Consider the following 15,144-nt stretch of genomic DNA (forward strand, 5'->3'; position numbering starts at 1 on the left):
AGTTAAAGTGGTGTCAAACTACGTTAATTCTACAGTGTAGATGCACCTTATGTCCTGCTTTCCTCAACAGAGGATTTACCTTGAACTAGTAGTGGACATTTTTAATCACCATAAGCCTACATCTGGAAAGAGAAAGGGATAATGCTTCTCCATTGGAATTAATATATTCTCCATAATTCATTTAACCTGAAGTATCATATCTATCTTTTTCTTCCAGGCCTATTGAAATGAGGCAATAATAGGAAACTTACTCCACTGACTGGAGCCAACATGGTGTCTTGAGTTGGTTTAAACAGCTGATTTTAATGTAGCTATAACTGATTTTAATGCTTGTGTATATTTATAGGTATTTTATATCCCAGCATGGAATGCTTGCCAGAAATATGTTGTGCTCTGCCCTGAGTCCCCTTCGGGATGAGAAGGGTGGAATATAAATGTTTTAAATAAATCAATAATAAATAAATACCTCATGTCATCTTCATAACATTGCTTCATAGATAAGCAGGAAAAAGCTTGTGGTAAAGGAAGTGGCTGTCACTTCTTTATTGCAACACATTTGATAGGACGGAAGTAGTGCTGGGCTGCTGGTGGAGATCTATGGCTGACATTGCTGCATCCCAGGAAAACCGCTGAGGAATAAAATGCAAGTGCTGACAGTCTAACCCAGGGTAAATTCTTCCAACAGCTAAGGAATTCTAAAGGGCTATAATCAACAAAGACTTCACTTTGCACTCGTTTAAGTGAATCCTGCAAATCAGATTGGATTTCTCTTCATTAGAACAACAGTCAGATGTCCCAGAAACATAAATATATGTTTGCCAATTGCTCACAAAATCACTTTCAAGTAGGTAGAGGATAATAGAACTGGCATGATTTGGCAATTCATCTTCTCCCCAACTCTCTAAAAACCAGGGGAAAACAGCTGTTTCAGTTCAGGATCTGTTTCACTTTATACCAGGGCTTCCCAAGATATTTGATCTGAAGAATCCATACTTTCTCCCCATTACGTCTATGACCAGTGACATATTTATGCCCATTGGGTAAAATTGTTTCTTTTCTGGAAACCCGCCACATATTGCTAGCCAATGATTCCTGGACCATCACTTTTAGTAGCACCTCATAATAAAATACATGGCTGCATCCCATAGAATCCCAAAATTCTTTGCCACATGCACATAAGCATTTTCTTGCCATTCTCTTTTATAGATCGTCTGCTATTTTCTTGCCACTCCTTATCATAGATCTTCTGCTACATGTCAGTCTGCCCAATGGTAGGGCCAATCCTATAACTTGGCATTATTTGTCCCAGCTAAATATTCTTCGAGTAGGTAAAAAGCTAAAAGTGAAGGAAAGAGTAGCACTAATCCAACAATGAAAAAGACTCAGAACAGTGTGATACTGAATGTAGATAGGGATTACAATAAAAGGTAAAGGTTTTCCCCAGGTTTTCTGGGGGTTGGTGCTCATCTCCATTTCTAAGCTGAAGAGCCGGCGTTGTCCGTAGACACCTCCAAGGTCATGTGGCCAGCATGACTGCATGGAGCGCCGTTACCTTCCCGCCAGAGCGGTACCTATTGATCTACTCACATTTGCATGTTTTCGAACGGCTAGTTTGGCAGGATCTGGAGCTAACAGCGGCCGCTCCCACCGCTCCCGGGGATTGAACCTGGGACCTTTCGGTCTCCAGCTCAGTGCTTTAACGCACTTCGCCACCGGGGCTCAGGGATTACAATAAAGGATTATAATTTAAGAACAATAATTATTCCCAAAAATGATTTTGGGTCCTGTCTAAAAGGGCTCACAGCCATATAACACAGAATATCAAGGCAGATAATCCACAATGTCTGCTTTGAACTGAGTCATCTGAGTTCACACTGCCATATAATCCAGTTCAATGTAGATTTTGTATTAGCTGTGTGAAAGGGGCCATACATTTTCCTATGTCAAAACGCTATTTTCTCATTTTTTTTTTTACTCCTGGAAATCAACAATTTACTGTGCCTGACAAACTATGAGAGAATCCCATTAACTGTAGAGGAACAATATCACTTTCAAAGGAAACACCCACAGAAAAGAAGTCAGAATGTTTTGTCTCCACCTCTCTTATTCAACAAGGAAGCGACACACCCAGAGGCACTGAGCATTCAACAAATATAAAAGATGTGCTCCATAAGAAAACACATCAGTTTAACAGCAAATACGCCTGATGTCTCTGTGTGTAGGTTGTTGATGACTTGTCCTACAGTGGATATTTCTCTACATGCATGGCTATTCGGAGAGGCAAAGAAATGGATTTCCAGATGGTTACCCACACAAAAAGTAAGTCTTCAGATGTCACTAGCTATTAAAAATGCTGTTAATAAAGAAGAAAAAGTGTTGCAATAACAACTCTGAAGTTCAGGAAATGTTGGCATCAGAATCCTTCAGTCTTTAGCCAAGAGAAGAAGAAGAAATATGGATAGATCTCTTATTTACAAATTAATTCTCATACTCTCAAAAGACTTATTCAAAAATAACCAGATGTTTATGTAATTAATGTGTTCTTTTTAAAAAGTACCACCAAAAACATACATCCTATAACACTTTCCTCCTTGTTGGATGATTCAGAGAAAGAAACAACTGGAGAGAATCGTTGTGATAGTTGCTTATATTTTGGAACTGAATTCACAGAGGGTATTATATGATATTATCGCAGTTGTTACCCCTAATGCCTCACACTTACTTTCTATTCTTGCAAGGAAAATGGTTTGGTGTTACGTAGTAACCCTTTGCATTTGATCTATCTGTTTCAAACTTATAGTATGCATATAAAGAAAAAATTGTGTCCTCTTAGGAAGGTTTTAGATATTACATTTTGGTCATGTGTTCAGGTGCAAATAAAAACTGGAATGTGTGTGAACAGGTTGTATGACATACTTAAATGTGCAATTCCATTTGACTTGATGGAACTTGAGAGCCTAAATGAGGTTTGCATAGCTGATCCCTTCAAATCCTGTTAGCTTATAGAAAAGAAAGGATAATAGAACTGGTGCATTGGAAGTTATCTTGATGGTTGTGCTGAAATGTTCAGGTGAAAAGATAAAGGTAAAGATTTTCCCTGATGTTAAGTCCAGTCGTGTCTGACTCTGGGGGTTGGTGCTCATCTCCATTTCTAAGCCAAAGAGCCGGTGTTGTCTGTAGGTCATGTGGCCGGCATGACTGTATAGAGTACCGTTACCTTCTCGCTGGAGCGATTCCTATTTATATAATCACATATGCATGTTTTCAAACTGCTAGGTTGGCAGAATCTGGGGCTAACAGCAGGACCTCATCCTGCTCCCTGGATTCGAACCACCAACCTTTTAGTCAGCAAGTTCAGAACCTCAGCAGTTTAACCCGCTGCACCACCTGGGGGATCCTTTTGTGCAGGTACCTTTTCTAATTATGGAAATGATTCTGTCTATCTGGACTTGTCTGCATAGGGACATGTTTGGGGTAAGGTGACTTACCACTCCTATTCCAAATGAACGTTCCAGTTTGGCATCTGATTATTAGTTGTAGACAAAGGGAGTAGCTTGAGTTAGTTGCAACTGGGAGAAATGTAGACTCAATCAATTTCTGATTATAAGCCAAGTATGAGCCAGCAGTGAAACGTTGCAACAAAAAAAGATGGATGCTATTTTCGCCTACCTTAACAGAAGCATATTTTCCAAGCTGATGGAAGTAATGGTTCCATCTCATTTTGCACTAGTCAGATCTTGTCTTTAGTGCTATGTTCAATTTTGGGTGCTTTAGAAGGATATAGTCAATTTAGAGCAGGTTCAGAAAATGATAGCAAGGATGAGAAGGGATACCTTTTCTCTCTGTAGCATCCCCTAATTATAGCCATCATTGGATGACACTAAACAGGTTTGCCTAGCTTCCCTCTTTATAAAAAGGTAAAGGTTTTCCCCTGACGTTAAGTCCAGTCATGACCTACTCTGGGGGTTGGTGCTCATCTCCATTTCTAAGTCCGTAGACACCTCCAAGTTCATGTGGCCAGCATGACTGCAAGGAGTGCCGTTAACTTCCCGCCAGAGTGGTACCTATTGATCTACTCACATTTGCATGTTTTTGAACTGCTAGGTTGACAGGAGCTGGGGCTAACAGCGGGCGCTCATTCCGCTCCCAGGATTTGAACCTGGCTCCTTTTGGTCCGCAAGTTCAGCAGCTCAGTGCTTTAACGCACTGTATACCTGTGTGCAAATTTTGTGCAGAACTAAGTACTGAACTGAGAAGATTTTATCCATCCATTGACATTCAAGAAACATGTTTTGACTGGGATATATATATATATATATATATATATATATATATATATATATATACACACACATATACATACACACACACATACATAACTATACAAACATTCTTTCCATCTCTGCTTCAAGTATTGTTGAACTGCAGATACCAGCATTTCAAGCCACTATAGTCAATGGTGAGGAATTAGGGAAATTGCAAATCAGTAATATCTAAAAGGCTGTAATATTAGATCTGATACAAATGAACCATATAGTATTACCAATAAGTAGCCACTATTTCACCCTGGTGGCATCGGATTAAACCACTGAGCTGCTGAACTTGCTGAGTGAAAGGTTGGTGGTTCGACTCCAGGGAGCAGAGTGAGCTCCCAATGTTAGCCCCAGTTTCTGCTAACCTAGCAGCTTGAAAACATGCAAATGTGAGTAGATCAATAGATATCATTCCAGTGGAAAGGTAACAGCACTCCATGCAACCATGCCAGCCACATAACCCTGAAGGCATCTACAGACAACACCAGCTCTTTGGCTTAGAAATGGAGATGAACATCACACCCAAGAGTTGGACACAACTAGACTTAATGTCAGGGAGAAACCTTTACCTTATTATTTCACTGCAAATAAAAATAAATAAATCCTGTCCATTTCATGCACTTCACGTGTCTTGGTATTATAATCAGCCACCTTTATTTACCCAGGAAATATCCATAATCTTCTGCTGACTTTTTGCTAAGGGTGAGGAAGGATGAATGGATACAATTGCAAATAGACACTCCTTGTTTCTGTTTCTCTTGCTCACCTTGCCTGTGACTAGAACATATTTGGCAAGGGTTTGAAAGGAGTTGGCTTTGTAGAAAGATGATATCTTTATAATTACTTCAGTGTCATTTTGCGTAAGTGAAGAAGTCATTTAAAATTCGCATGTTTCCATTTGGAAATATAAAAGCACGTGTGCACACACAAAAATGGATTCTGGGCAATATGAAAATACATTTGCATTTTCACTGCAAAATATTTTAATGACAAATCCTAATTGCAATATATGCCATAAAATAAACCCAAGACCCTGGATATAAATGGGGATCAGTAAACAGAATGTAGCCTTCAATTTGAAGCAGGTGCAATTTTGCACATGCAGATAATTGTATGCAAATAAGTTTAGAGACACCTGCTTTCCGTATGTAAAATCAAGTAATTAAATATGTAAATATTGTTTCTTCTCCACAGAGAACATTTACGGAAAAATCAAAGGGAGCAAGGCAAATATCAGGCTTTTCGTGTTTTATTTTGTTTGGTGGTGGTGCAGTGTGTTAAAGCGCTGAGCTGCTGAACTTGCAGACCAAAAGGTCCCAGGTTCAAATCCCAGGAGCGGAATGAGCGTCCGCTGTTAGCTCCAGCTCCTGCTAACCTAGCAGTTCAAAAACATGCAAATGTGAGTAGATAAATAGGTACCACTCCGGCGGGAAGGTAACGGCGCTCCATGCAGTCATGCCGGCCACATGACCTTGGAGGTGTCTACAGACAACGCCGGCTCTTTTGCTTAGAAATGGAGATGAGCACCAACCCCCAGAGTCGGTCACGACTGGATTTAACATTAGGGGAAAACCTTTACCTTTACCTAATAACAAGGATAACAAAAAATTTAAATACTCTAAAACCCAAAATAGGGCAATATCTCTGTTAGGAACAACCTCGGTTTTACAAAACAGTGAGAAAGCATTTTAGTTCTTCTGAGGTCTTTGTTAGGCTTGATGGGAAAGAATTAGATGAAAAGAAAAGGAAGACATTAATGCTATTGTACACATTTAGCCATCCTATAATATCATAACTGTTCAACCCATGGATTTCAGAAGTAGGGCATAGCAACATTTGGAAGTAGGACAAGCATCTCTATACATTAGTTTATATCTTGGTGCACATGTGAAAGATAGGTATGGAAAGTCTGCATGAACAAAGCTGCTGCTTTTTAAAAAAGTTCTTTTTAATCATGATGAGTAGATCTGTACAGGGAAAAGGCCTAAATATCCTGAAGGCATCGGATCGAACCTGATCTTGGAAGCTAAGAGCAGAATGAGCCCTGATTATAATATAATAATAATAAAACTGTATTTCTAGACCACCCTCTCTCCCAGAAGGGACTCATGGATATCAGACTGCCAACAAATGTCAGGCGCTGTAGGCTATATTTCAAAGAAAGGAACTGGTAAAACTACCTCTGAGTATTCCTTGCCCAATAAAAACCCTCTGGCATTTGTGGGGTTGCCTTAAGTCAACAAGCATCCTGAGAACATGTACGTACCCACATAGAGATATACTGATACTTGTGGGATGAAGAAAAAGTCTTGCAATCTGATATGAAAATGCTGAAGGAATTCTATGGATCAAAACAAAAATTACTTCAGGGGAACTTATTATAGGGGTTTCTTGGCAAGATTTGTTTCGGTAGGAGATTGTCTTTGCTTTCCTCTGAGGCGGATACAACTTGCCCAAAGTTTCCATGGCTGAAGAGTGATTTGAACCCAATCTCCCAGAGTGGTAGTACAACATTCAAATCACTACACTACACTGGTTCTCTATCTAGGAACCTGAGTAAGATGTGAAAAAACCAGTGGCTGAATTAGGAGGGTGGAAAGAATCAATGAGGTAAGACATGAAACAAAACGATGGACTGAACCCACATGCAATGAAGTGAGGATGATTTTGCTAAGCCTAGAAAGCTTCAAGGTCTATTATAGAGAAGATCAAATAAATAAAATAGATATGTTCCCAATAGGTTCCATAGAGAATAGAAATCCCCAGTTATACCGGAACATGTTAAAGAAATTCGAACAACACAGCATAACAAAGATCCAGGACATACTGAAACCCGACGGAACAGTAATGCAATGGGAGGAGCTAAAACATAAGTGTGGTCACGGAAATTGGTTATTATGGAGAGGGTTATCTAAAAAGTTAACAGAATGGAAGAGCAAGGAAATCCCAGAGACAGATCTTGATAAAATAATAAAATGGAAAGTAGATAAAGATAAAAGAACCATGGGATACATTTACAAAATAATCACAGGAAAACTATACAATATAAAAATACCTTGACAGAAATCTGGAAGGAGGAATTAAGTTGTAATGAGAGAGAAAAATAGAAAATTGAATAAATTCAATTAATAAAATAAAACATTTAAAGATAAAGGAAATGCAACGTAAAATCCACACAAAATGGTATAGAACGCCTGTGCAACTAGCCCATATAACCAGAACCTCCCCAAAACAATGTTGGCACAACTGTGGGAAAACCAGAACATACACCCACATGTGGTGGGATTGCGAAAAAATACAAAAGTTCCACAAAACAATTAAGAAAGAAATGGAGGAGCTATTAGGAATAAGGTCTATTATAGGAGGAATTATAGAATTATAGATTCATTGAGCTGGAAGAGACTCCAAAGGACATCCCATCTAACCTCTCACATGCAGGAAAATACAATCAAAGCACCCCCACTAAATGGCCATCCAGCCTGCTTAAAAATATCCCGATAAGGAGACTCCACTATACTTCAAGGTAGCATATTCCACTATCAAACAGCCCTTACCAACAGGAATTTTTTTCCTTATGTTTAGGTAGAATCTATTTTCCTGCAGTTTGAATCCTTGCTCAGTGTCCTAATCTCTAGACGAACAAAAAACAAGCTTTTCCTCTCCTCAGTGTGACTGACATCCTTGCAAATATTGAAACATGGCTATCATGTCCCCTCTCAACTTTCTCTTCTTTGAGCTAAACACATCTAGCTCCCTAATCTGCTCCTCATAGAACTTGGAGAGAAGACAAGGAAATAAGGACTAGAAATATCTTTTGAAAGAAAAACTTCATAACAGGTTTTGTTCCCCATGAAAAGAAAATGGGAGAACAACTGCCACAGAAGAGTAAAAGATTTACTCTGTATTATGCTATTCAACTAAGCTTTCAATAGAATTTAGGAAACAAAAGTTGGTTTCCTGGAATTCTCCTTGATGTTTTTAAGACACACAGGACAATAGGAAACACAAGACCATGCAACAGGTGACTGCATGGGCAATGGATTCAGTCTTTTATTTTAATGCCACAAAGACATGTGAGAAAGAAGGCACTCTTTTTTTCAATGCACTTCTTTGTTTAACTGTCATGGGGCAATTTAAATATTTATAGTTATATTGTGTGGTATAAACCTTCTTCTTTCTGTGTAATTGTTTATTTTTAATACTGTTGTCAGACCTCTTAAAACTGTTATCAATGCAGAAATTCCTCCAAAAAGTTGAAAAACTCTATACAGGACAAAAGAAATAAAAACAATATAAGACCCATAGGAGCTGTGTTACTGAAGCAATGAATGTATTCTGGGGCTTTGGTTGATTTTTAAAGGCACTATCCAAAATACCAAACCAATTTGAAGTATAGGGGTTTAGGCCACATCTTCACTACAATATAAAATCCAGATTATCTTCTTTGGGGGGAAACTAGAGTGGGGTAACGTCACATATTAAGCCAGGGGTCCCCAAACTAAGGCCCGGGGGCCAGATGCGGCCCTCCAAGGTCATTGACCTGGCCCCTGTCCTAAACTTTAGACTTAGGGTTGACCTAAGTCTACCTAGTCTTTTGAGGTCTCTTTGCTTACTTATAGCCTTATGAGATCGTCTAGCTGGTCTTTGAAGGTCTTTTTGCTTAGCTATGGCCTTATGAGGCCACCTAGATGGCTTTTGGAGGTCTCTTTCCTTACCTATGGTCTTATGAGACCATCTCGATGGTCTTTGGAGGCCTCTTTGCTTACCTATGATCTTATGAGATCGTCTAGATCAGAGGTCCCCAAACTAAGGCCTTCCAAGGTCATTGACCTGGCCTCTGTCCTAAACTTTATACTTAGGGTTGACCTAAATCTGAAATGACTTGAAGGCACACAACAACAATCCTAATTTTGGACTATTTCATCATAGTCCGGCCCCCCAACAGTCTGAGGGACTGTGAATTGGCCCTCCACTTAAGAAGTTTGAGGACCCCTGTATTAAGCGATCATTAATAGAGATGTACCCTTCAACTGCTTTCCTGCTTGTTGACTTCAGTAAGTAGACTGTATCACCAGTTATGCTATCATTAGATAAAGATATGTAAAAAGGTTATCAAAGTAATTTATCTTACCTGGCCAAAAGCAAAATTTCTGACTCTCAATGTAGTTATGAACTGGGCAAGATAATGATTATGAATGGGGCCCTTGTATAAATAAACAAAAAACAGGAGCGTTGTCAAAGGCATTCATGACTGGGATCACAGGGTTTTCGTATGTTTTCCAGTCTCTATGGCCATGGTCCAGAAGTATTCTCTCCTGACGTTTCGCCCACATCTATGGCAGGCATCCTCAGAGGTTGTCCTCACAACCTCTGAGGATGCCTGCCATAGATGTGGGTGAAACGTCAGGAGAGAATACTTCTGGAACCTGGCCATACAACCCAGAAAACATGCAACAACTCCGAAAACAGGAGGTGCTGTCATAGTACCAGAGCATGTAACACCCCTTCTAAGAGATGATGTTCAAATAATTTTACACTTTACCATAATACCCATGGAGAGAAGACCCAAGGGGCTGAGTTTGTATTAGTTTGAACGGAAATAAAACTTTCAGAAAAATCATGGAGCAGGTGCTATATATCTATGAAACATATTCGATACCCAGAATACATGTTCTTACATTAAAAGGTTTTTAAAAACATGCATATCAGGAAAGTGTGATTTTACCTAAAGTTGGTTTGAGCTTTATAAAGAGCTAGAAAGGAAAGAAATATAGCCTTGGAGAATTTTCTGCATGAGCAAAAAGAGGTTGAGTCAATGAGACTCCCTGGCCCAACATTTTTCCTTTTCCTCCACAGTGGTCAGGAAGATCTGAAATATTAAAAATCTCTCACTTTGTCTACTTACATGAATGGTGTACAAAATCGCCCTCCCCAAAATTGCAAACATTAGTAAATCTGATATTTTTCTATAGATATATGGAATTTATACCTTGTGTATTTCCCATGTGATGTAGAACTTTATGCATGGCTCCCATGTATGTACCATAGAGTTGCAAGCTCAGAGACTCCACTTAAGTTTGTGGATATCAGTAGAGCTGAATTCTAGGATGAGGTGGTATCCACAAACCCTTCTTCACTTATTTCATTCTTGCACTCTGGAATGAAGAATTTGCTAAGTTTTGTCTTCATGGTTAAAATTACAAGAATTTTTTTTAAAAAAAAATTCCATATAAGATTTTTAAAAAATTAAAAACATAGTTTGCAGAAAAGCTTTGTGTTCTTTCTTTTTCTTTTAAAATAGAATTTGTATTGCATAAGTGAATTTTTCATGAAAGTCCCAAATGTTTTTAAAAAGTCATGGCAGATCCACACCCTCTATTCATATGATTATCATCTCCTATGTGAATTGAATTCCCACATAAAATGCACATGAGTCTATCTTTCAAGTATATATTTGAAAGAAATCAAAGGGAGGGAATGTTTGCATGTCTGCTGAGAACAAAGTCCAAAGTTAGATAATGGAGAACAAAAGCAGAGAGGAAACTGACCAATTCAAGCTGATGAGAATTTACATGGAGGGATTAGAGCATATTCTATAGCTATTATGTGATATAACTACAATCTAGTTTGGTAAATCGCTAGTATTATATATAATGACAAAAGAAGGCCTAAGAATGGGAGGGAGGCAAAGAATTAAAAAGAATTATCTCTTTTATGTCAGATTTCCCTTTTTCTGCCCAAACAACAGCATTAAAAATTCCTATTCCAAATACAGCAATGCCGACTTTAGTGATGCAACCAAGCTGATTACAGCTGTGAACAGCTGGCTATTTTAATATATCTGTCATGTGTATATTTTTAAAATGATAACATTCATACTGCTTTCCCAGATGAACAGGTTCATACCAAAGGTCACCAGTGGAGACAAAAGCATCTACCTAATTTCCAAGGAGAATGTGATGAGAGAGAAAAAGATTCTACCATTGAGAGCTTTGTGACAAATTTTTCAAACATCTATGAGTCAGGTAAGGTTCTTGTTAGTCTGTCATATCTATATATATAAAAGGGTAATGAAATTTCGGCCTAGGACAAAACAACAAAACTACACATCCCAGAAACACTAAACTTGGCAGCACAACCCTTCATCCATGCCTCTACGTTCATACAACAAAAAGCTCCAGCAACTCCAGAAAATGGCCAGGCTTTGAGACTGCAAGGCTATTCACTGCTATTCCACCTGGCCAACAAAGGATTCCCAGGGAGATCAGGCAGGCCCCCACCCTCCTCTCCTTTCGGAGGAGCCTGAAAACCTGGCTCTTCCAAAAGGTCTTTGATAATTGGCCTTCGTAGGTTCGACCTATTTGTCTACTTAGCTTAGACCCATAGCTATGCCTTCTCAGTATTAAACTTAGCACTACGTCAGTTGGGCAACTTCCCCTCCCTGATGACTCTGACATATTTTGCACTTTGGCCCAGATCTGTGATTTTAACCCATGTTTTTAACACCTTATTTTGTATGTTGACCTTTTATGACCGTTTTTATCAATATTGTTGTTTTTATTGCTGAATGATTTGCTTTATTGTTTTGTTTGCTTTTATATTGTTGTGTTTGGGCATGGCCCCATGTAAGCCGCCCCAAGTCCCTTCGGGGAGATGGGGTGGGGTATAAGAATAAAGTTATTATTATTATTATTAGCCACAGCAACGCATGGCCGGGCAAAGCTAGTCAATTTATATAATGTGTGCCTCCATACCTCTTTATCTCTGAGTGTACAAATGCACAGGTATATAGAAGAGGATTTTCTCAGAATAAACTTCTGCTAATATCAATGAGATGTAAAACATCACTTAGGACCTCACCACTTCCAGGCTTACCCCTGTTTCTAGACACTTTAAAAACGGAGGCCCATTGAGGCCATCAAATGATACAAGACTACTTCTGGGGGTTGCTCATGGGACTCCAATTTTAAAGTTTCTAGAAATTGGTGTTTTTAAAATCAGGAAGCTATCAATTCCCAATTTCTCAATTCACTTGGAAGTGGGGAAAGGCAGATACTTGAGTGTGATGACAAGTGTTGGATGTCTCCCTTGTATTTTATGAAGACAATGGAATGGCAATTGCTGTTAAAACAGTAGGAGTAACAAGTTTGATTAGAGAGACAGCAATTATCCAATTGTTAACAACATGGAAAGACATGAAATACAATGCTAAAAAAGATGGTTCCCCCATGGTTTTCCCCGCTTTCCTCTCTCATGAGATTAGGTCCTCAGGGTCCCTAGAATTTCATAGACATTTTTGGGTCTATATAAATTTTATTGAAATTTCAAGTGAAATATACAGCAAAAGTGTGAGAACAATTTATCTATAGGATAGGGGTGTGAAAAGATAGAATAAGAGTAAAAAGTGAAAGTAATTAAAATACTACCACCGAAAAAAGAAAAAGAAAAGTAAAAAAGTATGTATGTATGTGTATGTGTGTGTATATATATGTATGTGTGTATGTATGTATGTGTGTGTGTGTGTATATATATATATATATATATTAGAAAAAGAAAAAAGAAAAAGAAACAAAGAAACAAAGAAAAATAAATTAAAATGAAAATAAAAATTGGTTGACTTCCGTTCTTCTTCCTTACTATCTTTTACTATCTTTGTCACTCTTAAACAGAAATATTAAAAGACTCTTTTACTATCTTAATATTTCTGTTTGTTAAGAGTGACAAAGTCCTCTTCTGGTGCATGTTATATATTACAGTCAGTAACTTCAACAGCTTTACAAACTTTCTTTTTTGAACAAAGCGTGTAGGGGATACACTACTTGATTTGAAGGTGAATCATGGTTCTAGAAATCTTTAAAAGAATGCAAATTGTCCTTTAAGACAAATGTGTGTGTCCTTCAAAAGTGACAGTTGACAGAATGATGACCAGGGGTATAAGATCTGCAAAAACAGCTTTTGGTGGAAACAGCCTATAAAATGCATTTTGTTCACCCTATTTATAGTTTACTAGCTTTGCCCGGCCACGCGTTGCTGTGGCTTTTCGTAATCTTTTGTTCGCCAGGTGGAATAGCACTGAATAGCCTTGCAGGCTGAAAGCCTGGCCGCTTTCTTTATATGGGAATCCTTGTTTGGTGAGCTGGAATACAATGAGTAGTCTTGGTGCAGCAGGTATGAATGCTGTTATTAGTCACCTTGATTAGATTTTAATGCCTTGTAATCTGAAAGGCGGTCTGCTTCCTGGGTGGGGTAATCATTTTTTGGGAGGTGTTAGCTGGCCCTAATTGTTTCCTGCCTTGTAGCTTCAAACCCTGGCTGATTCCTGCCTGGTGGAATCCTTTGTTGGGAGGTATTAGCTGGCCCTGATTGTTTCCTGCCTTGTAGCTTCAAGCCCTGGCTGATTCCTGCCTGGTGGAATCCTTTGTTGGGAGGTATTAGCTGGCCCTGATTGTTTCCTGCCTTGTAGGTTTGAAGCCTGGGTGATTCCTGGCTGGGCTAATGCTGTGTTGGGAAGTGTGAGCGAGGCAGTGTGTGTCCTTTTTGTCCCCTCCCATCGAAAGGGCCAGGACGCCCACAGTTTGGGTGGGCAGTTTGGTCTCTATCCGACTCCCCCTCTCCCCAGGGTGGTGAGGGGCGGCGCAGGAAGAGGGGTGCGAGCTGCCGCCCTTTTCAGCACGGTGTTTTCTGAGGCCTCAGGTGGCCACCTGGCCCTTTTTCACTCCCCCCTCCCCCGGGTCACTTGGGAGGCCACTTGGGTTTGTGGAGTAGTGTGGCGATTGCGGGAATAGCGAGTCGCCGGTGTGCCTGTGGGCTCTTAATCTCCGGGTGGTGTGGGGCGTGCTCCTTCTTGGGGTTTGGCGGACGAGTGATGGCGGCGGTGCGGGAAGAAGTGACCGAGGAGCCCCGCGGCCTCCCCCCCCCCCCCGCATCCAGAGGGCCGGGAGGCCCAGAGTTTGACTATCCAGTTTGGTCTCCAGTCGGCTTCCCCCTCCCACAGGGTGGTGAGGGGTGAGCCAGGAGAGGCAACTGGGAGGCTTGAGCCCATGTTGGGCCGGCACAGCGCCCTGCAGGCCTGTTGCCGCCGGCAGTGCGAGGGCTACCCCGGCATCGAGGTCCAGGACTTCAGTAGCTCCTTCCGCAATAGGCTCGTCTTCTGCGCCATCGTCCACCACCACCACCGGCTCGACTTGCTGTGAGTAGACCCGCCCCTTTAGGCCTAAATGGAATTCCCAGGCTCGCCTAGGTAGAGCGGCCAGCCGTGGGGGCTGCCTTTTTCCTACTCCTGGCCCGTGGTGGCTTGGGGCTGTTCGGCAAGATGGCAGCAGCAGCGTCGGGGGCAGGTGCGGCCGTTGAGAGGTGGGGTGGGGGTTGTTCTGTCCGCACGCAGGCTCGCTTTTGGCGCAGGCGCAGATGGTTTGTTGCCTTTTTTGGGGGTTTTTTAACCCCTTTTTAGGTTCCTGTTGTGTTTTTTTGTTGTATGAACCTGGAGGCAAGGCTTTTCCGTCGTGTTGTCAAGTTTGGTGGTTCTGGGGCGTATAGTTGTGTTGTTATAGTCACGGTGCCCACAACTTTATCCTTTTATTTATAGTATATACAGTCAATTCTGTTGAAGGTATGCAGGATTTTTTTTACTCCCATAGGATTCCAGCTCAAGCATGAACTGAGATCACTTCTCTTGTTGAAACCAAAGGGATTTAGAAATGCTTAACTTTGGTTTAAAATATTTTCTTTTCTTTTTATTGTTCATACCTTCTAAGTTGTGCAGTAAGTTGTGCAGTGGACTCTCCTTGCAAACTCCCAGGGTGGGACTCAAAGTGATTTCCAAAAGCATGTT

At 40.3% G+C, this 15,144-nt stretch overlaps 1 protein-coding gene across 4 annotated transcripts in view; it reads left to right on the forward strand.

The window, feature by feature from the left end:
* The first annotated feature begins 2,002 nt into the window (after positions 1-2,002).
* Positions 2,003-15,144, forward strand: part of LOC100559936 (glutamate decarboxylase 1) — a 47,206-nt gene continuing 34,064 nt past the window's right edge. The window contains exons 1-2 of one of the 4 annotated variants that reach the window (XM_062977639.1): positions 2,003-2,319; positions 11,204-11,338. In XM_062977639.1, the coding sequence (XP_062833709.1) occupies positions 2,265-2,319; positions 11,204-11,338 (190 nt within the window). In that variant the 5' untranslated portion in view covers positions 2,003-2,264. Of the gene's footprint in view, positions 2,320-11,203; positions 11,339-13,915; positions 14,503-14,529; positions 14,651-14,732; positions 14,923-15,144 lie in introns of those variants that run through there. The other 3 variants (XM_062977641.1, XM_062977640.1, XM_062977642.1) reach the window with 3 other exon arrangements.

Source organism: Anolis carolinensis, chromosome 4 (genome assembly GCF_035594765.1).
Source record: "Anolis carolinensis isolate JA03-04 chromosome 4, rAnoCar3.1.pri, whole genome shotgun sequence".
Classification (NCBI taxonomy): Eukaryota; Metazoa; Chordata; class Lepidosauria; order Squamata; family Dactyloidae; genus Anolis; species Anolis carolinensis.